This window comes from Eptesicus fuscus, chromosome 7 (assembly GCF_027574615.1).
Source record: "Eptesicus fuscus isolate TK198812 chromosome 7, DD_ASM_mEF_20220401, whole genome shotgun sequence".
Classification (NCBI taxonomy): domain Eukaryota; kingdom Metazoa; phylum Chordata; class Mammalia; order Chiroptera; family Vespertilionidae; genus Eptesicus; species Eptesicus fuscus.
The window spans coordinates 1,085,060-1,106,818 of record NC_072479.1 but is presented as its reverse complement, the minus strand read 5'-3'; the positions used below and the strand labels follow the sequence as shown (position 1 = coordinate 1,106,818).

At 40.8% G+C, this 21,759-nt stretch overlaps 1 protein-coding gene across 1 annotated transcript in view; it reads left to right on the top strand.

Moving 5' to 3' along the window:
- Window positions 1–21,759, top strand: part of LOC103304095 (chromatin remodeling regulator CECR2) — a 205,141-nt gene that overhangs the window by 132,634 nt on the left and 50,748 nt on the right. Inside the window, exons 2-7 of the mRNA XM_054718673.1 lie at window positions 7,997–8,091; window positions 12,013–12,196; window positions 14,092–14,231; window positions 14,885–14,989; window positions 18,576–18,625; window positions 19,376–19,536. Coding sequence (XP_054574648.1) covers window positions 7,997–8,091; window positions 12,013–12,196; window positions 14,092–14,231; window positions 14,885–14,989; window positions 18,576–18,625; window positions 19,376–19,536 — 735 coding nt within the window. The remainder of the gene's footprint in view (window positions 1–7,996; window positions 8,092–12,012; window positions 12,197–14,091; window positions 14,232–14,884; window positions 14,990–18,575; window positions 18,626–19,375; window positions 19,537–21,759) is intronic.

Genomic DNA, 21,759 nt, shown 5'->3' with positions numbered 1-21,759 from the left:
GAAGGTCAGATAAAGAGCTTCACAGATAAGAAAAAGCTAAAGGAGTTCATCACCGCCAAAACAGTATTATATGAAATGCTGAAAGGTATTCTTTAAGAAGAGGAAAAAGAAGGAAAAGGTAAAGATAAAAATTATGAACAACAAAAAGACATCAAGTACATACTTACCAACAAGTGAATCTAAAAATCAAGTGAATAAGAAATCTGATGAACAGAATAAACTGGTGAATATAATAGAATCGGGCATAGAAAGGGATTGGCCTGACAATTCTCGGGGCGAAAGGGGTGTGGGGGTTGCGGAAAGAGACTGGAGAAAAATTGTACACCTATGGATCAGGACAGTGGGGGAGGGGGATAAGGGCAGAGGGTGTGGTGGGAACCGGGTGGAGGGGAGCTATGGGGGTAAAAAGAGGAACAATTATAATAATCTGAACAATAAAGATTTATTAAATATTACCAAAAAATTTTTTAAATCCTCATTCTTTAGAGTGGTTTTCAGAGAAGATTCTCAAGAAATAGGCCTCAAGAAATAGAAAATGATAGCAAGACACTATCATTTTCTAGTCACCATCTTCACTTTTGGGAGAGCAATGGGTAATTAATACACATGCCATGAACTTTCACTCTTTTTACTCTTCCTCACTGTGCATCTGCCAGGTAAGAGTCTCCCCGTCAAAGCACTGTGCAAATCTTACCTCCTTGGCAAAGTTTTATTCCACTATCCTCAGTTTCTCTCGTTTGTCCCATACCACTTTATACATTTAATATAGTATTTATTACATTGTTTCATAATTCTTTTTTTATGACTTTCTGACTTTTATTTTTTTAAATTACTTTATTGATTAAGGTATCACATATTTGTCATCAACACCCCCCCATTCCTATCCCAAACCCCCCTACACGCATGCCCCCCTCCCCCTGTTGTCCGTGATCACTGGGTAGGCTCATATGCAAGCACACAAGTCCTTTGGTTGATCTATCTCCCTTGTCCCCACCCTCCCCTACCTTCCCTCTGAGGTCTGACAGTCTGATCAATGCTGTTCTTGTTCTTCAGTCTATGTTGTTCATCTTTTCCCCTAGATGAGTGAGCTCATGTGATACTAGGAATACACTTATAGGAACCGAAAATGAGACAAGCAATAATGGTTATGCTGAGAGGCAAATGAATCAGTCTATAGTGAGTTTCTTTCTGGGCCAACAGTTCTTTTGAGTCCCAATTTCTATGTCAAACAGTTGTTTATGTGTACATAACAGTAATGATATTTCAGTTCCAGATGGTGGTAATGCAGGTCCGACCCTCTCTGGTTTGGTCCTGGGCAATCTGCAGTGACGCATATCTGCTGACTGCTAGTATGGCAAGGCATCATCAGCGTCTTCCATCTCTGGACTGTTTCTCTTCTGACTTCATGGCTGGAATAGTCCTGTCAATTCCTCTCTGTTGCAGGAATCCACATGGTCTCGGAGTTGTTTTCTGAAAATATACAAACATATTCTCGACCAAAAGCTAATAAAGGAATATTTTCTATAAATTTGACTTGCGATCCTTTTTCATTTTTTTGCCCAAACGATTTTCCTTTGGCTTGTTTTGACACCATGTATGTTTTACCTGGGTGTCTTGCTGTTAGCATTACAAATGAAAGTTAATTTTCTAAAGTAAAAATTTTCTAGATGTAATTTACTTACAGGATATTTTTCCTTACATGATATTCTTCTACTATCCCCCCTTTTTTGGTTTAAATATTGGGAGGCTTTTGGAAATTTTATGCTGTAATCTTGATAGCTTTTAAATTTTACTTTTTTGCACTAAAATGTGACTGCTTTAGGTTCATTATATGTTATGCAGTTTTACCATGAGATGAACTACCAATAAAAATTTTAGTTAACACTTTAGGAACAGCTTTTTTGTCCAGTACAATTGATTTTTCTAAAGTATTTGCTTATTTTGATTGGCCAATTTAAATTAGTCTGAAAACTTGACTACTATTTTACTGTCAATTTTAATACTCTAACAACCATCTTGTTTACCCTGTAATTATTAGTGGAGAGGATTAATTGCCTTCTTGAGTAGGCCCTGAGCATTCCTGGTGCTAGGCTGGATTTAGATATCATAGACCCCAGTTCCCCAGATCATGGGTGCAAGACATCTCCATCAAGTCTTGTTGCAGTGAGAGGACATCTGCTGTCGGCCAAGTCTCTGTTACCTGGGTCCCGATTTGAGCTGGGCATGTGAAGCTGAGCCATGGGAGCAGGAGACCTCCCTCAGCAGGGGTGAGGGTTCAGGCCCCTGCAAACTTGGGGGAGTGAAGGTCTGTGCCCCACCTCTGTTGACCTCCAAGTTCTCTCCTGATGGCCCCTATGTTACTGTGCTTGTCTTAGGTTGTTCCTTCCCTGAGGAATCTTACCCATCTCTGGCTAACCAGCCATCCTCCGGGGCCAAGCATGGTGATGTGAGGTTCAGTTCTGGCCTCCACGCCCAGCACCTGCCTTGGGATCCCCTCGCCTGCTGGCACGGTCCCAGCACTGATCACATATCTTGGAGAACCCAGGTTTCTTCTCCAAGGAGGTGACCCCACTGGGCAAGAGACAGATCACGAGGTTTCAACCTTGGCATGAACAGAAGCTCAGGCAGTAGCTGTGGACAATTGGATTGTGAGAAGCAGGTCCCTCTTGGCTAAAAGGGCAAGAGGGGCCAATTTAGAATGCTCAGGTGCCTTCCCAGGGGGCCCTCTACACAGTGGAAGGGATTAAACCCTTTCATGTCCTTTTTAAATTGCTGCCAGACATTCAGAGAATTAGTTTGTAAGTTTGTTTGGGATATGTTTCATAATTCTTTGCTATGAAGTCAAGAAAATATTTAAATGTCTACTCTGCATCATGCACTGTTATAGTGGCTGGGGGATAGCGGTGAACACAATAAAAAGAAATAAGTAAAAATGTCCCATTTGATTTAAATTTTTAGCCCTTCCTCATTCCCTCCTTTTCTTCCTCCATTCCTCCTATTTGTCTGTAACAATAGAGACTTTCTTACTCATCTTTGTATCTCTATTGTCTGGCATATACTAGAAGGTGTGTGTGTGTGTGTGTGTGTGTGTGTGTGTGTGTGTGTGTGTGTAGTTAATTTGACCACCTACTGTTTTCTAACTGCTGTGCTAATAATTACATGTAGGGCCTCAGAAGAAAACAGGAATGTTTGTTTCCCATAAGCAGCTTATGGAAAAGGAGGTGAATGAAAAATAACACTAAGGTGTTACTTTTAAGGGTCAGAAAAAAGGGCATTCCGTGACACTATTGCTGCAACATTTTATTTTTGCCTCTTCAGAGCGACAATATTATAGGTAGAAACTGAACAACTAGAACTGGCCCCTTGTGAAAGCAATACTGGTAAGAAGGGACTCGTCCTTGTCAAGAATTCCCACCTAAACCAGAAGAGAATGTCTGTGGGTGGGAAGCAGGAGATGGAAAAGGAATTAGTAGTATAGTTTGAATTTGTGCCTATAAGATTGACTTTTTTTTTTTTTTTAAGGAATCTCAGGTGAAAAAAAAAATACGGTAATGTAATTTTGCATTTTGCTCTGCAGTGTAGATTGTTTTGTAAAGTTAATGTTTTAAATTATTTACTACACAATAAAAGTGATCCATATGTGTCCTATGGCTTCTATGAATCGTGGCATACCTCCACGCTGACGTGTGGTAAACTTCTTGCTGTCCCATCCCTCGTTAAGCCATTTAAGTTTTTATCTGTTCAAATGTGGCCTTTATCATAGCTCATTGTGGTACTTCTGTTCTTTAAAAACACTAGGAAACATCAGTTAGTACAAACTACAGTACAGTACCTTTAATCAAGAATGACATTATGCTCTTGATTTACAATGATGGGGATAAGATCAGAATACCAGTCGAAATGTGAACTTACTCACTGCCGAAGGAGTTGCTGGAGGAACCAGCAAAGTGGAATTCAGCGAGGAAGATTTTGTAGATAACAGTTTTTCATGTTAAAGGACTACAGATAGTATGGCTTGGTAGAAGGAAGGAGGAAAGGGATTTCTTTCTATAGCGGGAATGATACCTATGAAGGCTTGGAGAAAAGAGTGGTGAGGTGGTTACTGTAGCTGTTAAAACTACCAGGCTTTTCCAGTGGGAAAAGCACTGGACTGGGTAATCCTGGTTTCACTTGGCTGTGATTTGCTGAGTGCAATTGGAGAAGTCACTTTAATCTTGATAGACTTGGTTTCTTTATCTTTAAACTAGAGGCCCAGTGCACAAAATTCGTACATGGGTAGGGTCCCTAGGCCTGGCCGGCAATCAGGGCCAATTGGGGTTTTCCTTCTCCCAGCTGCCTGCTGCCTGCTGGGGCCTTACTTTGTTCTGCGCTGCCCCCTGGTGGTCAGCGCACGTCACCGCGAGTGGTCAAACTCCCAAGGGAACAATTTGCATAGGAGGACTGAGGGAGTTGAAATAATATGATCTGTGATTTACCTTCCAGCTCTAGCATTAAGTAGTTCTGGCTTACCTGTCAGATGACATGGCCTGGAATTTTTTGCTTCAAAGTTCAGTTTCTTTACATTTATTACTTTATTTTTAAAAATTCTTAAGTTTTATATTTGCATTTTGAGAGTCTTGCTTGCCTAGCGACCATGCTTAAAATATGAGCCATTCAAATCTTCCCCTTTGCTTCACATTAACTTCAGTTAGAACAATTAAAACAGTTTACGAAAGAAATGTACTGGTTTTATAGTTGAAGCAGACTATCCTCTTTAGTACATACTGCCATGTAATGGGTGTTAACACCTTGCTGACCTGTCACAAGTTAACTTGTATCTTTTTCTCAACCTGTGAGTCAAGTATTTCCAGAGATGTGACAAGCAATACATCCTAATCCTTTCCATCCATCTTACATTACGGCAAAAGGTTTTTAAAAGATGCATAGCAGCAGAGAAGACTGTCATAGCGAATTATGTGCAGACCCTTTGTCTGATTGACCGAGTGACTTTGGTAGTCAGCTGGAAGATAGTAACGAGTCTAACATTAGACCATCAGGAAGGCAAAGGAGAAATGTGATAGTGTCTTGACAGTGGAAGTGATTCTGAAGAATGGGAAGAAAAAAAAACATTTTACCAGCCTTGAGATTATACAAATATTTCTGGTGTTAACTGTTCAATTTGAAGATGCACAAAGTATAAGTCAAGTAACCAATTTATTTTTTGACTAAAGGCCCGGTGGACGAAATTCTTGCACGGGGGCAGGGGGGTCTCTTAGCCCAGCCTGTGCCCTCTCACAATCCGGGACCCTTCAAGGGATGTCCAACTGCCGGTTTAGGCCCTATTCTGCAGGGATCCCTGCGGGATGGGGCCTAAACAGGCAGTCAGACATCATTCTCCCAATCTGGGACTGCTGGCTAACCGTTTGCCTGCCTGATCACCCCTAACCACTGTCTGTCTGCCTGATAGCTCCTAACCGCCTTGGCCTCAGCCCCTACTGCCGAAGCTTCATGCGGAAGGACATCGGAGGTCATTCGGCTGTCCGGTCTAATTAGCATATTATGCTTTTATTATTATAAATGAGAATTGTTTCTATCTCATTACTTCTCAAACCAATTTACACCATCACCAAATGGAAAAATACCACGAAATCTCTGCTAAGACTTCGCCATGGATGGACGTTACTTATAAAGAAGTTGCTTGGTTTATTTATCTTGAAGGGACTAACAAAGAAGCCAGAATGGAAAGATTACTGACCAACTGACCCTTTACTTGGATCACACATATTTCCATAAACTATGACTGGAAAAAGGTTCAAGCAGATACTTATTACATTCTTTCACCAGAACAATAATTCATAAGCAACATGTAACACAGGCCATCTTTATAAAGTAAGGCCTCTTTTGGATCACTTTATCTCAAAATTTACATCTTTATAGTATATCAAAACAGAGAAGACTGTCATAGCGAATTATGTGCAGACCCTTTGTCTGATTGACCTTACTCAATGAAACTGATTCCAAGTAGAGGACACATCAGATTGAAGACATATAATTCGGCAAAAATTATAAAATATGGAATTTTAGTAAGGATACTTTGTGAAAGTGAGAGTGACTATATTTGCAACTTCAAGATATACATGGGTGAAAGTTACAACAGACTGTATTACCTGTCTTATGCCCTTTTCTTGATTCTTGGCATCATATTTACCAAGATAATTACTGCAACATTGTGTCTACACCTGAACTATTATGAAGAACAAAATACTGGTCTGTGGAACAATAAGGGAGACGGAGTTGCCAAAGCTACTAAAAGAGAAGTAGCCAGCCGCATAAGTGAGTTCTGGCTCGAAATAGTCAGCAAGGTTTAAGGTCAGAAATTACATCTTGCACATACCTGTGCTTTCAGAACTATTAATAAGATCTTTGAAAGTTTGGTAAATAAATCTGGATAAAGATCTGATTATGAGCTAGTCAAACCATAGGCATAGTGGACCCTGTTTAAAAGAAAACTTTGCATGACTCAGAACATACTCCATCACCTCAGAAATACTGGTTTATTGGGAGACTGAGAAGAGAAAAGGGATGTCCTAATGATCCCCGTCACTTCTTCACCTCGTAGCTTCCGAGCACTCAGCTAATCCTTGTTTAGAATGCTGGGCCAAAACAGGGTTTGGCGCTGTCTGCCGAACCCCAGTGAAAGCAAACACATCTCACCTCGGATTAGACCATTAATACAGACATTACCTCACTTCTCTCCAGGTGATGTAAGATTAATCTCACTTCTGGCAATCTATCATCAGTCTTGTAGGTGTAGTGTACTTAAAGTATAAAAAATGCCATATTACTACCAGTGCTTTTTTCAAAATATAGTGGTTCTTTAAGCTGTTGCTAATGGTTTACCTGTTAAAAGTGTTAAGTAAATGAAGAAAAGTTTCTAGCCCTAGCTGGTTTGGCTCAATGGATGGAGCGTTGGCCTGCGGACCGAGGGGTCCCAGGTTCAATTCCGGTCAAGGGCACATGCCCAGGGTTGCGGGCTCAATCCCCAGTGTGGGGCATGCAGGAGGCAGCCAGTCAATGATTCTTATCATTGATGTTTCTATCTCTCTCTCCCTCTCCCTTCCTCTCTGAAATCAATAAAAATATTTTTTTAAAAAAAGAAAAGTTTCTGATTACATGTTTGCTCCTTTAGTCTCTTGCCATTAAAAATAGAAAGCATCCCTAACTGATGTGGCTCACTAGATAGAGCATCAGCCTGTAGACTGAAAGGTCTCAGGTTCGATTCCAGTCAAGGGCATATGCCCAAGTTGTGGGGTCAATCCCCAGTAGGGGGCGTGCAGGAGGCAGCCATCAATGATTCTCATTATTAAATGTTTCTATCTCTTTCCTTACTTCATCTCTAAAATCAATAAAACTATATATTTTTTAAAAATAGAAAGCAGTATAGCATATTTATGTAACGTAAACTCTGATAATTACCTATACTAATAAAAGGGTAATATGCTAATTAGACTGGGAGACCTTCTGGACAAAACCATGGTGGCGGGGCCAAGGCAGAGGTGGTTAGGGGCGATCAGGCTAGCGGGGGGGGGGGCAGTTGGGGGCGAGCAGGCAGTCAGGTGAATGGTTAGGAGCCAGCAGTCCCGGATTGAGAGAGGGATGTTCCAAATTGGAGAGGGTGCAGGTCGAGCTGAGAGACACCCCCCCCCCCCCGCCCAAATTTTGTGCACCAGGCCACTAGTGGATTTATAAAAAGTGGTATATGTGTACGTATTTCTTTTAGTGTGCTGATAAAAGGAATGGAGCTTGGAAATGAGCAAGATGAGAAATAAACCCCATGGAAAAACAGGAAGTTGAACTCGAGTTGCTCCTTTAGCAGGAATTGTGGGGAAGATGGTCAGAGTTGATCCATGACTAGCATTTCTGCTACACTGACCATTAAGTTGCATGGGGGAGGCATCAGGGGGTGGGGAGGCAAGGCAGATGGATTTTGATCTCTCAACTCTCTCTTCCTTCTCAGGAGTTAGAAGCAGCTCTTCACAGAGATGATGCAGAGTTTATTAGTGACCTGATCGCCTGCTTGCTTCAGGGCTGCTATCAACGAAGGGATATCACGTGAGTAATTCTGATCTTAACTTTTGCAGAGAAAATCAACCAATCAACCAGTCACCAAGATGTTTCATGTCTCCTAACAAACCAGTACTGGTCATTAGCCCAAACGACAGAACAGTGTAAACTGAGTATTTACAAATGGATTCCCAAGTCCTATGTTTGGTTCTTTCTGTAGTTGACTTTTTAAAAATGTTTTTACTGGTTTTAGAGAGAGAAGAAGGGAGAGGGGGAGAAAGAGATAAAGAAACATCAAGGTGAGAGAAACATCGATCGGTTGCCTCCTGTATGCATCCTGACCAGGAATTGAACCAGTGACCTCTTGGTTCCTGGGTCTATACTCCACTGCTGAGCCACACCGGCAAGACAACGTTTCTTTTACATCGGTGTTTCTCTCTCTCTAAAATCAATAAAAACATTTTTTTTAAGTTGTTTTTGCTGAGCTGGTGTGGCCCGGTGGTTGAGTGTCAACACATGCACCCAGAGATCACCAGTTTGATGCCCGGGTTGTGGGCTTGATTCCCAGTAGGGGACATGCAGGAGGCAGCCAATCGATGTTTCTCTCTCATCAATGTTTCTATCTCTCTCTCTCCCTTTCTCTCTGTAAAAATCAATGAAAATATTTTGTTTTTAGTTTTCTTTTCTTCTTGAATTTCAGATGTTTTAAAGAAAGGGATACACACACACACACACACACACACACACACACACACACACACACATGCGAGCGCGCGTGCGGCTAAGTGTCGGTCTGTCTGACCATTAGCTATGTTGCACACTGACCACAAGGGGGCAGACGCTCAACACAGGAGTTGCCATGATGCACACTGGCCATTTAAAAATAAACGGCAACACAGTCCTGGTGCTGACAAACCAACACTCGGCTTCCCCCAAGTGGGACACAGACCCTGCCGCCACCCCGGAGCTACACCCCACCAAATTGCAGCTAATGCGGCCTCCAGCCTGTGGGCGCTGGGTAATGACATCACATAGCAATGCCCAGCTTCCTTTCCCTAGTGACTAGCCTCCTTGGAGTTTCTTCAGCCCAGGAACCCGACTTGCTTTATAACAAGGTGCAAACATTTCATACTTTAACCAAATGTCTGTGAAGCGTTTTCCGGTGCCTCATCTCATTTGATCCTCACAGAAGTCCTGCAGTAGGTAGATAGGAGACTCGGTAGAATCCTATTTTCTTTTTTTAATATATATTTTATTGATTTTTTACAGAGAGGAAGAGAGAGGGATAGAGAGTTAGAAACATCGATCAGCTGCCTCTTGCACACACCCCACTGGGGATGTGCCCGCAACCAAGGTACATGCCCTTGACCGGAATTGAACCCGGGACCCTTGAGTCCGCAGGCCAACGCTCTATCCACTGAGCCAAACCGGTTTCGGCAGAATCCTATTTTCTTTTCATTATCTGGAAAACAGAGATTTAGAAAATTTAGAAACTTGACCTGGCTGAAAAGAAGTAAGAAATGTTGGACCTTGGAAATGACTTCAGGTTTTCTCACTGCGCAGAATATAGTCAAACACTGCTGCAGTTAAATATTTTACCCTTTGTTCTCCCTGCGTGATCTACAATAATAATCTGCTTCGTGTTGATGTTTACTGCGGTGTTACTGACAATTACCTAAAAGAGATGTTGGGGTACTTCACTGGGCTGGAAAAAGTTTAGCTAAATCAGGAAGCAGGTCTAATTAAGCAAGTTTATTCTATATCTATAAAAGGCTTAAGTTGACTCGCACATGCATGATACATGTAAAGCTATCGCTGGCGCTAGTCGCACGCATGTGTTTCCATCTGTCATTGTCGATTGTGAATTTGGTTGAAACTTCTATTATAAAGAAAGGGTGAATAGCGATATTAAAGTATTTCTTCTAATTAATTTCCTTTCGATGTGTACAAATCTGTGCACCAGGACACTAGTAGATTTACGTGAAGGTATATTTATATACAAGGAGAATGATCGCTTCTTGGCTTTTTGGCTAAGATCAAGTGTGTGTACAAGGAAAATGAATTGTCTTAAATTATAAACTGTCAAGTACCTCGTGGTAAGGAGGTATGGAGATGCCAAGAAAACTGTTAGCAAAAGTGATACAATTGAAACTGAGTAGTAAAAAGGTGCTATTGGAAAGGAATATCAAACATGCAATTCTTTGGGACAGGGAGAGGCTTTCAGGCAGATTGTAGGCACAAAGAACAACACTGAACATTTATAGTGTTTGTTGGGTTAGTATGTTTGTGCTTCCATTGCCTCACACTGGAATATGGAAGTTCTCCCTGGCCTGGCCCAGCCTGTCTCCTGCCACATCCTCCAATGAAGCTATCATGCTGGTGAAATGATCTCAATGTCATAGATTCCATATTTTATTTTAGTCTAGGAAAAACATGCCTATTGTTTGAGGTGCTTGGTGTGCACTAGAAATTCTAGAAAGTATGTGGTAGATAAATGAATTTACTACCAAAGAGATAATTGTCTTCTTCATACTCCTCACTACCAAAAAAATACTCCATTTTATTTTCAAATTCATCATTGCCACACTATCAGCTTTTTACCACCAGTTTGAACTGCACTTTGTCCAGCTTCTCCCTCTTGAAAGGGCATCATCAGCTTCACAGGCACTGGAGAGAGAAAGCCAGTCTAAACCACTAAGGTTCAAGCAGTTATGCATATGCCAGTGCCCATGCTATGAATGTGAATGCTGCAATTGAATCAGATTCTGAGAACCTTGATATTTAGAGGGATTACACTGTATTGTGATAAACTAACGCATACACATTTTCCCCAGTTAAGGTGTTTATTGTAAAGAAATAGTTTCTTCTCTCTTTGAAAAAGGAAAATGTTTAATTTATTTTCCTAAGATCCTTTGCTTTTTTCCCATGAATATTTCCTCTCATTTTTTTCTACTATTATAACTACCATAGATTACAAGTCAACATGGTAGTATGCCTCTATGTTTTTAATTATTTTAGAGAGAGGGGGGAGGGGGACATTGATTGGCTGCCTCCTGCAAACTCCCTACTGAGGATTGAGCCCACAACCCAGGCATGTGCCCTGACCAGGAATCGAACCGATGACCTTTTGGTACTTGGTATGACACTCAACCAATTGGGCCACACTTGCTAGGGCTGACATATAATTCTTGTAATACATCTTTGCTTAGTGAGAAAAAAAATTTTAAATCAAGCATTGAAGTGTAGGATAACCATGTGACAATTAAATACTTTATTAGGTACTTATCAAAGTACAGAAAATTGCCAATCAAACTCTAACTGAAAAATTTTAGATTGCTATCAAGCTGCCTTAAATGTTTCCTATTGTATTTCTAAGCCATTTTCAGAATTTAGAATATAGTATTTTATAATATGTCCTAAAATTTCTGTATAACAGAATATAAAATTATAGTTGCACATTGGAGTGGATACTTGTATTCTAGAGAAGTTTTTTTCATATTTGCATTTTAACCTGAAATATAATTCATTAGGCTAGGCAGACATTGAGTTTCTTTTTTGTTTGCCATCTAAGTGTTGGCTCTAATTTTGAAGTGGCATCCAAACTCTGTAGTCTCTTTATCTGTACAAGCGAAGGTAAGACTGTTGGCCTCAGTTTCACAATCCATACCATTGATTAGTAAACTTTTACCTATTTTACCCAATTGTGCTCTTAGTGGTTTAAAATAAAACAACCTACTCTGTGAGAAACTCTTAACATGCTTATTTTCTTTGAAATTTGACAATATAAAGTCCAGATAGATAGTATAATAACATGAGGCTTCAGAGAGGGACTTTCAGACCCTTCCTGTTACTGCCTCTTCATTTTCTGCTTTCCATTTAAGATTTCTCAGCTCTCGAACCACCAGCTCTCTCTCCCCTGCCCCACTCACTCTCTATATTTTATATTAATGTATTTTTGTATCTGGCTAGGCCTCAGACATTCCACAGCTACCTAGAGGACATCATAAACTACCGCTGGGAGCTGGAGGAAGGGAAGCCCAACCCACTGAGAGAAGCCAGTTTCCAAGACCTGCCTCTTCGTACGCGTGTGGAGATCCTCCACCGCCTCTGTGATTACCGGCTAGATGCAGACGATGTCTTCGATCTTCTAAAGGTGCTTAACTGGCAAGCCCTTGCCCTAGATCAGCAATTTTCAATCTTTTCATCTCATGGCACACTAAAATTTTGCTGTACACCGAAAAATATATTTTGTCTGATTTGACCAAAAATAGGTATAATTTTGATAAATTCACATAGAATGGGTATTGTTAGCTGTTGTCATTTTTTTTTTTTTTTTAATGACCTAAGGGAAAAGAGGTCAGTGCCCTGACTAAATAGTCAGGTATTTCGTGTTTTAAAATTCTCGCAACACCAGTTGAAAATTGCTGCTCTAGAGATAAAAAAAAACACCAACATGTTTCCTAAAGTCTGAAATTTGATTTAACGTAATTAAACTATTTATTGAAAGTCAAAGACTTTAACCCGTTTATGCAAGTGGAGTTTGTCCCTTCATGTTTATACACGTTATTAAAAAAGTGCCAGCAAAGGAAGGTATAGTTCTTCGCTCCCATTATTCTGTTGTTATCTGTTTAGAAGTCTGTCTCAGAGTGGGAAGGTGTAGGCTATTGCTTTTCATTCATAGGAAGGTCAACTTCTAATCCTGTTCAGTTAGAAATGATCAAATATATTAATGACTTCTCAGTTCAGCCCTACTCATGTACATGATATAAAAATCATTGTGCAATTTAGCACAGTCTTTACTGAAAACTCAAGGACTTTAATAGCAATGAGAAGACCAATACAGGTCAGACCCTGGGGTAAAGTGGATACTGTAGCTTATGATAGATTACAATAGAGAATCATGTGAGACAGCTTTCATACAGCAGATTCTGCTCTGTTGTAATTGTCTTTTCTTTTATGGATGCACACATAAAACAAGTCAAGCCAATGCTAGAGGCCCGATGCACAAAATTCGTGCAAGAGTGGGCCTTCCTTCCCCCAGCTGCCGGGACCCAGGCTTCCCTCCAGCCGCTGGCACCTGGGACCTGGGCTTCCCTCTGGCCACCAGCACCCGGGACCTGGGCTTTCCTCTGGCCGCCGGCACCCTAGACCCTGCCCACCTGCTGCAGCCCACCCATTGGTGGTCTGGGCCTAACCTCTGCAGGGTGATCATGGGGCAATGGCCGGGTCCCCAACCAATTGCATAGCACCGACCTTGGCTGGCCTGGCGCCAGGGAGTGTCATAGCATGGTCCCAGATGATCATTCTACTGTTCGGCCATTTGGTCGATTTGCATATTATGCTTTTATTATATAGGACTAGAGGCCTAGTGCACGAAATTCATGCACGGGGGGTGTCCCTCAGCCCAGCCTGCACCCTCTACAATCTGGGACCCCTCGAGGGAGGTCCGACTGCCCTCTCACAATCCAGGACTGCTGGCTCCCAAATGCTCGCCTGCCTGCCTTCCTGATTGCCCCTAACCACTTCTGCCCAGCCTGATCACCTCCTAACCACTCCCCTGACAGCCTGATTAATCCCTAACTGTTCCCCTGCCAGCCTGATTGCCCCTAACTGCCCTCTCCTGCCGGCTTGATCGCCCTCAACTGCCGTCCCTTGTAGGCCTGGTCCCTCCCAACTGCCCTCCCCTGCTGGCCATCTATGGTGGCCATCTTGTGTCTACATGGGGGCAGCCATCTTTGACCACATGGGTGCAGCCATCTTGTGTGTTGGAGTGATGGTCAATTTGCATATTACTCTTTCATTAGATAGGATAGGATAGGATGTTCATCAAGTTCCTTTTGATTTCTTTTTTCTAGGTGAAATGGGAGCAATGATGGGGATGGCAAGCATTTTATATCTCTTTCATATGCCCTGATTGAATATTATTTAGGTACTTGGGCATTTTTAAATATAAGGTATATCTGAGTATAAATTTGGAATCCTCATTTTAGTTTTCTCCTTTTTTGTTCCCCATGTCCCCAAATCTCTTTTTCCTGTTCTTAAAACTAGGGTCTAGATGCAGACAGTCTCCGCGTGGAGCCATTAGGTGAAGATAATTCTGGGGCACTATATTGGTATTTCTATGGAACTCGAATGTACAAGGAGGACCCAATACAAGGAAAATCCAACAGAGAACTCTCTTTGAGCAGGTACATTGTTTAAGATCAGAACTGTGGTAGTTACTGTACAGAAATGTCGTTAAAACTAAATGCATCAGTAGCACTATTTTTTTTTTCCTTATGAAGGACCTAATTATGACAGCACACCTGCAAAGAGATGGAAAGGGAGTTGTTTCATACAGAAGTAAAAGAGGAAGTAAACTGTAGCCAGTAATAGCAAGTGGTTAAAGGTACTATTTTGCTGTGAGGTTTCTGAGGAGCACCACTTCCCTTATCAGAGACTATTCTATACAGCAGGTTCTTAGCAGTACAGTCATTTCACTGCCATTGTTTTCCTCTTTTGTACTCAATGTCTGAACCATAGCCTTACTAACTGCTCTTAAATGAGGAAGAATCCTTTACATAGCATCCTGTAATGATGCTACCATCTTGTTTTATGTAGGTTTTCTTATTGCTGGGAGCATTGCTCACTATTAGGAAAGTGTTAGGTCTTACTCAGATTTTAATATTGTAAAATGTCAGTTTTCCTTGGTTCAACATTCTAATAATAGAAGATAGGATGTTACCCTTTCCCAGTGATAGCTATATTTAATCCATTTCAGTAGCCTCATGGCTAGGAAAGCTGTACTTTTAATACATCAGTACTATGACAAAACATTTCTATTTAATATGCTGTTTCTTAGGGAAAGTGAAGGACAAAAAAATGGCTTAGGCATTCTTGGGAAAACGGGTAAAAGAAGAGGAAGACCCCCCAAACGGAAGAAACTACAGGAGGAGATTATAGTGAGGTAAGACAGTCGTTAGTCCTTGATGGTTATAGATCCTCTTGCTGAAAGGAACCTATTTTCACTTGTTTCTCATGCCATGGGAAGGACATGGGACCTAGATTATGAAGACCTGGATCAGAATCCTCATGAAATTACAAGTGTGTACTAGAAAATCAGGAAGCCCTAGTTGCATGACCTCTAGCAAGTTACCTATTCTCTGTCTAAGCCTATTGTTTTATTGGACAGTGGACATACTAATAAGATGATTAACGAAGTAGACAAAGTGACAGTGTAACAGATTAAAAACCATGCTCACTCAGTATGTATTAACTTCTAAAAAATTTGTTGTGTCACACATTTTTATAGGAACATGGAGAAAGTTAATTCTGTGATTATGTTGATTAATAATCAGCATTTTAATAGACTTATATCTTATACTGGTAGCCTATCGCGCCCAGTAGGCTGCTCGCCGCTTCTGCGGGCCCGGCGGGAACCGCAGCACGCCTCCCGGAGTCATGTGTCTTCCATGGGAGCCGGGAGGGAGCTGCGCCGCTTCCGCGAGCCCAGCCGCCTTCTCCTCTCTGGCCTGTGCTCGGCCGGGGGGAGCTGCGGGCAGGCCCCTGTCTCCAGCGAAGCTGAGGGGGCTGGGCGCCACCATCTTGTGGCAGAGTGATGGTTAATTTGCATATTACCTTTTTATTAAATAGGCTAAGTTTAGGGGTTAGTTCTTTACCATTAGGGAGATTTTAGTAGCAAACATGCTTTGTTTTGTTTAGAATTCAATTTCCTAAAATAAAGAAAAGGCAAGTTATTAAACATGTTTTAACCCTTTGCACTCTCTTGCTTTTTTCTCGATTCCTTTATTCTAATGCTAACTGTGTCGAGTCACACTCGACATCTGAGTGCAAAAGGTTAAAGTATTTTATATTTAATTTTAGCAAAGAAAAAGAGATTCTGTTACATTTGGGAATTTTTATTTATATGTCATTATCTTTTAGGAAATTGCAGCATGTGAATCTTAGTGAAGGGTTTTCAGAATCTGACCTACATTATGTAAATCTGGATCATATCTGTTATTATACACCTGTGGGAGTTAGGTCGTATTCTTTTTTTTTTTTTTTCTTTTTCTTTTTTTAATATATTTTATTGATTTTTTACAGAGAGGAAGGGAGAGGGACAGAGAGCTAGAAACATCGATGAGAGAGAAACATCGACCAGCTGCCTCTTGCACACCCCCTACTGGGGATGTGCCCGGAACCAATGTACATGCCCTTGACCGGAATTGAACCTGGGACCTTTCAGTCCGCAGACCGACGCTCTATCCACTGAGCCAAACCAGTTTCGGCCTAGGTCGTATTCTTAAAAACCAATGACAAGTCAATCTGCTCCTTCCCTCTAATTTTAGCACTACTAAATAATCTAAATGCTTGAAGTAAGCCAGATTTTTTACTGTGTTATTTATTAACCACTAAAAAGTATTTTTAGGAATCAGATTATGAATAAACCTATCAGAATTTGATTTGATTTTACATTTAAGAATCAGTATTCTGCTTAACTTTCCAGAAATTAGACCACAGATTGCAGCTTTCCTTCTATAGTGTTTCTGAGAAATGTCCTATAATTATATTCTGTACACACAACATCTGTTTCTGGATTTTGTTAGCAATCTATATCTCCTTAAGTATTCAAAAAGCTGCTTCATATCTACATTTCACTATAAGTGAAATTAAAGTACCTTAGTGTTAAGAATACAGTAAGCCCTCAATTTTGTGCACCTCAATTTAATGGACTTCGGATTTAAGGGACAAAATTTCCAATCCGTATGTCATATGTGAAAATTAACACCTTGTTAATTTTAAAATGCTTTTAACCAAGACTTGCTACAGGTTATTTTTGTTGTTAATTCACTAGGTTTTTTTGTGTGTGCTTTTTTAATTGATTTCACAGAGAAGCAGGGAGAGGGGGAGAAAGAGATAGAAACTTCAATGAGAGAGAATCATCAATTGGCTACGTCCTACATGCCCTTCACTGGGAATACAGCCCGAAATCTGGGCATGTGCCCTGGCTTGGAATTGGACTGTGACTCCTGTTTCACAGGTCGAGACTTAATCACTGAGCCAGTGTTTCACTGTTGTTTTTAACAGATTTTCATGAATAGGCCATATTTTGAAAAAAAAACAAACACTTTAGTAATTTTGCCAACATAAATATTACGTATCTACAACTATAACCTACATTTAAATCCAAGAGTCACTTCTTATAAACAATGTTCAGCAAATGAATAGCACGTGGTCACACCACATCTCGCGGGTAATTGGTTCTCTTGTCACTTGGTGTGACTTTCTGCAGCAGTTTCTACTTGTACCATAGATGTTCCCACATGCGCTAAGCCATTCCCCAGCCCTGTGCATTTGTTTACTTGCAGAGACTGGTGAATACAGCATTTACTGGATTGCTTCCGTATAAATTTAAAATTACAATAATACATATAGGAAACTGTGAAATTAAACTTTTCATACATAGTTAATTTTAATTATACAGATGTGTCTACATTAGTTAAAACAGGTAAACTAATTTGTCAATTTTTAACATACACATTCAGAAAACCTACTTTATTATATAACGGACTTTCGGCTTTAATGAACAGTCCTCACCCAAATTAGTCCATTATATTGAGTTTTTTACTGTTTAGAATCTTTTATCAAGCATACATAGACTTGTGCCTCTAATGGTGATTTTATTCTTGATAGCTCTGTATTTAAATATTTTTATATGAAGTAAAATTTTGAATTCAGTTCCTCAGTCACATCAGCCACAGCACATTTCAAGTGCTCAGTGGCCACATGTGGTTCATGGCTACCAGATTGACAGCAACAATATAGCACATTTTCATTCTCACAGAAAGTTCTGTGGAATAATATGTCTAGGATGATTCAGGGCACAAGTAATTATGATCCTTAACACTCATGCTGAGCATTTTTGTATTTTATTTAATGCCCATCATTCCTGTAAGGTCAGCATTATTAATAACTCCATTTTATAGAAACATTAATTAACTTTTACAAGGTCATTGATTAGTGGCAAGCCTTGTTCTTAACCTACATTCTTAACCTCTACCTTATATGAGGCAAAAAAAGAGGTTTACAGTTGTTAATACGTGAAACAAAGTTAATTCTTATATTATTATTTATTAGTTATTTATTTGTATTACAGCTGCAAACCTATTTTTGCCCGTCCTTGTATGCCTTATCTTCAGTGTAGCTCTGAGTAAAGGGAGGATAACAGTGGAATGTTATACTTTTTTTTTCTTGGTATTTAACTGTTAACACTCCTCTATTTGATATTTTTTGATGTTTTAAAAGTTAATATTTTCCTGTGATTGATGTTACCATAACAATTGGTTCCTATGTCAGTTTTTCCCCTCTATTCCAATACATTTCCATCTTAGTATTCATTTTTTCAGTAGTCATTTATTATAACCTTACCCTCTTGATACACACACACTCACTCACACTCACACACACACTCATATTTAGTTGGATCTACCTGATAGGGAAAATAACAGTTTTGAACATGTCTGTGTTTTAATTGTTAATCTCTTTTTCAGTGAGAAGCAGGACAAAAATTCCATGGTATCTGAGCCACAGACAAGAAATGGTAATGACCTCTGCTGGAGTTTTTAGAAAGGATTAAGTAAAGGCAATTGATTTGTATTATGATGGGGATTCTCATTTTCCAGAGTCATACACCGCAGTTAAGATTGTTGCAGTGCCATCTAACTAGCCTTGTTGCCCTTCAGTTCTCTCTTCCTTGTACTTTATTCTGTGCCCGTCTCTCCTGAAGGATAACTTTTTATCAGGAGTATTTCTTTTCACTTTTGCCCTATTACCTGGCCTCAGTGTAATATCTACCCGAACATTTAGATGAATGAGCAACTTCTGAAAGAGCAAGCAATCTTTTTAATGTAAAATGCTTTATTACATAAGAGAGTATACTGGTTTCCTATTGAGATTTCAATTTTGTAATCCAAATCGCATAATTTGGAGAATATAAGTTTAGTAGTTGTATCTCAATGTCTGTGAACTGGGGAAGACTGCAAAAGGTCAAATCAAAACTATTTGCACAGAAAAAAATATACATTTAAGCATTTCTACTATATTCACATCTACCCTATGAAGGTCACAAAAGTTATATTATTTTTAGTCAGTATTCACTTTTAGCTGTAAACAGTGATAATAACAGGAAAATCAAAAGTATATATTATCAACCTTCAAATTAAAAAGGAATAGGTCTTTTTTGCTGATTCCCTGGTTTTGTTCATGAGCCAGAGTAAAAACAAAATTGAGAGTAAGTAGGAAAAGAGGATTTATTTAATGAACCCATCCCTTTCTTTTTTGGGGTCCCAAGGGCCAGGTCAAGGCACTTGGTGGCTCCTGTGCCAAACAGAAGAAGAATGGAGACAGGTCACTGAGAGTTTTCGAGAGAGGACCTCCCTTCGAGAACGGCAGCTCTATAAGCTCCTCAGCGAGGATTTCCTACCTGAGATCTGCAACATGATTGCCCAGAAGGTATGCAAAGGGAGTATTCCTCCCCTCTGGATTAGTTATAAAGCTTCATTGTTTAAGGATTATTCATTAGAGCTCTTAACTCTTTGCACTCGCTTGCTTTTTTCTCGATTCCTTTATTCTACTCGGGATTTAATTTTTAAATACCCCAGATTTTACAAAGCACGGCAGTAGAATAAAAAAACTGGAGTTTCTTTTCATACAAACTTATTTATTTGGATTTTTTTATATTTCAAATTATTGATACATTCAATACAATTCAACATACGAGCTGCTACTGATGCTAACCGTGTCGAGTCACACTCGACATCCGAGTGCAAAAGGTTAATACATTCCACTGTCTCCTGGATGTGGTGTGACCTTTATCCTTTCTCCTCTGGAGTATTGTAATGGGACCTCATGTCACTCATGGGCCTTGACTGTGGGCCACATAATTTAATTCTCCTTATCCAAGAAGTCCTCCATCCCCACCCCTTACCTCATTACTTAGAGTGGCTTTTCACAATCAGGAAACATTCCCTGAATCCTCAGATGTGTCTCATAACACCCTGTGCATAATTCTATATGTATGCATTTTTTCCCCATCATCAGCTTGTTGTCTGTTTCCCACTAAGCAGCAAGCTCTAACAAGTATTTGTCTTTGTATGGCCAGTGCCAGCTCTTTCCCCAGCTCCATCTGAGCTGTGTGCCCTCTCCTCCAACTTCAGGGCAAGTTGTAGTTTCATAAACCATACAGCCTATGTTTTCATGTATGCATCCTAATTTGTGACTTTTGCAAACATCTTTTCCCCTCTACTTCCCTACCCATTAAATATTTGTCTCCCAAAAACTCCACTTAAAAGTCATTATTTTCTTGAGCTGTCCATTGCTCCTAGTCTTAGGATTGTCCTCCCTGACATGTTAATTCATCCCTTACTTAATTCCATTGTGAATTTAAGCTTCTTTAGATTAGGGAGTATTTCCTACTCATCATTTCAACCCCAACAGCACCTAATGTAATGTCTTTCCATGGTGGGTGGTCAGTAATAATTTACTTTTTTTTTCATTTTGTAGTCCCCCCATACAATTATGGCAGTTTCATTGCCATAATTCTAATACATGTTAATAGAAGACAGAAAAAATTTGACAACCTGCCAATAAAATATGAAAATATTTATAATTTACTAGGGCCCAGTGCAGGAATTCATGCACCTTAAAAGGAACTGTGGGCTGCGAGGCTGTGGTGGGCACAGGGGTGGGTCTCAGCCCATCCTCCGCACTCCCGCCGCCTTCACTCCCACGCACTGACAACACCATCTCCGCTTGCACCCACTTACGGCGCAGAGCAATTGGGGCCAGCGGCAGCAGGGGGCGGTGGAGAAGCCCTCAGGGACGACCAGGGCCAAAAGCTGCCACTCACATCCGCTGGCGGCACCAAGCAATCAGGACCGGTGCCAGGTGCTGGCAGTAGCTGTGAGTGCAAGTGGGGCAGGCACTGGCAGTGGGTGCAAGCGGCGGCAGCAGGTGCAAGAGGCGGCTGCTAGCTCCAATTGCCCTTCAGGAGGAGGTGGAGAAGCCCTGAGGGTTGATCGGGGCTGGCAGCCACTGCTTGCACCCACTGATGGTGCCAAGCAATTGAGGTCAGTGCTGGCAGCGGGTGCAAGCACTGGGCGGGTCCACGGCACATGGGAGCAAAGAATGTTCAGTAACTCTTAGGGCCAGCCTGACAGGTTGAACCGGGCTGAGGTAGGGAGTTGGGAATTGAGAAAAGAAAGAAAGACAGGACAGCGGGATCGGGAGGACTATGAATCATCAAGAGACTGTAGTGCGTTTATTAACTGTGTAATGCCTTTTATACACAAATACTGACTAGGAGGTCTGTGAAGAGGAATGTATTCTTTGTTCCTCTTAATCTCTAAGGGAGAGGCAGAGCAGAAGGACAAATTCTCAGTACAGCAAATCAGGCAGATTCTTAGTATAGTAAATTTCAGTAAATAGTTACAGACTCTTTGGTAAGCCATAAATGGTTGCTCTCGTTTCTACTGATAACTACCATCCAAACAAGTGTGGGAAAACTGTGTGGGTAGAGGGCCAAGCTTTGCTAGCCCCTTCAGGTGCAAGGACCGTGTCAGCTTACACGCAGGCTCCAACAAGTAACCACCAGAGGCTTCCCCTGATGACAGCGACCGGCACCCTGCCTTGGTCTGGCGTCCCTGCTCACCTGCTGCTGACACCCACCATGTTCCG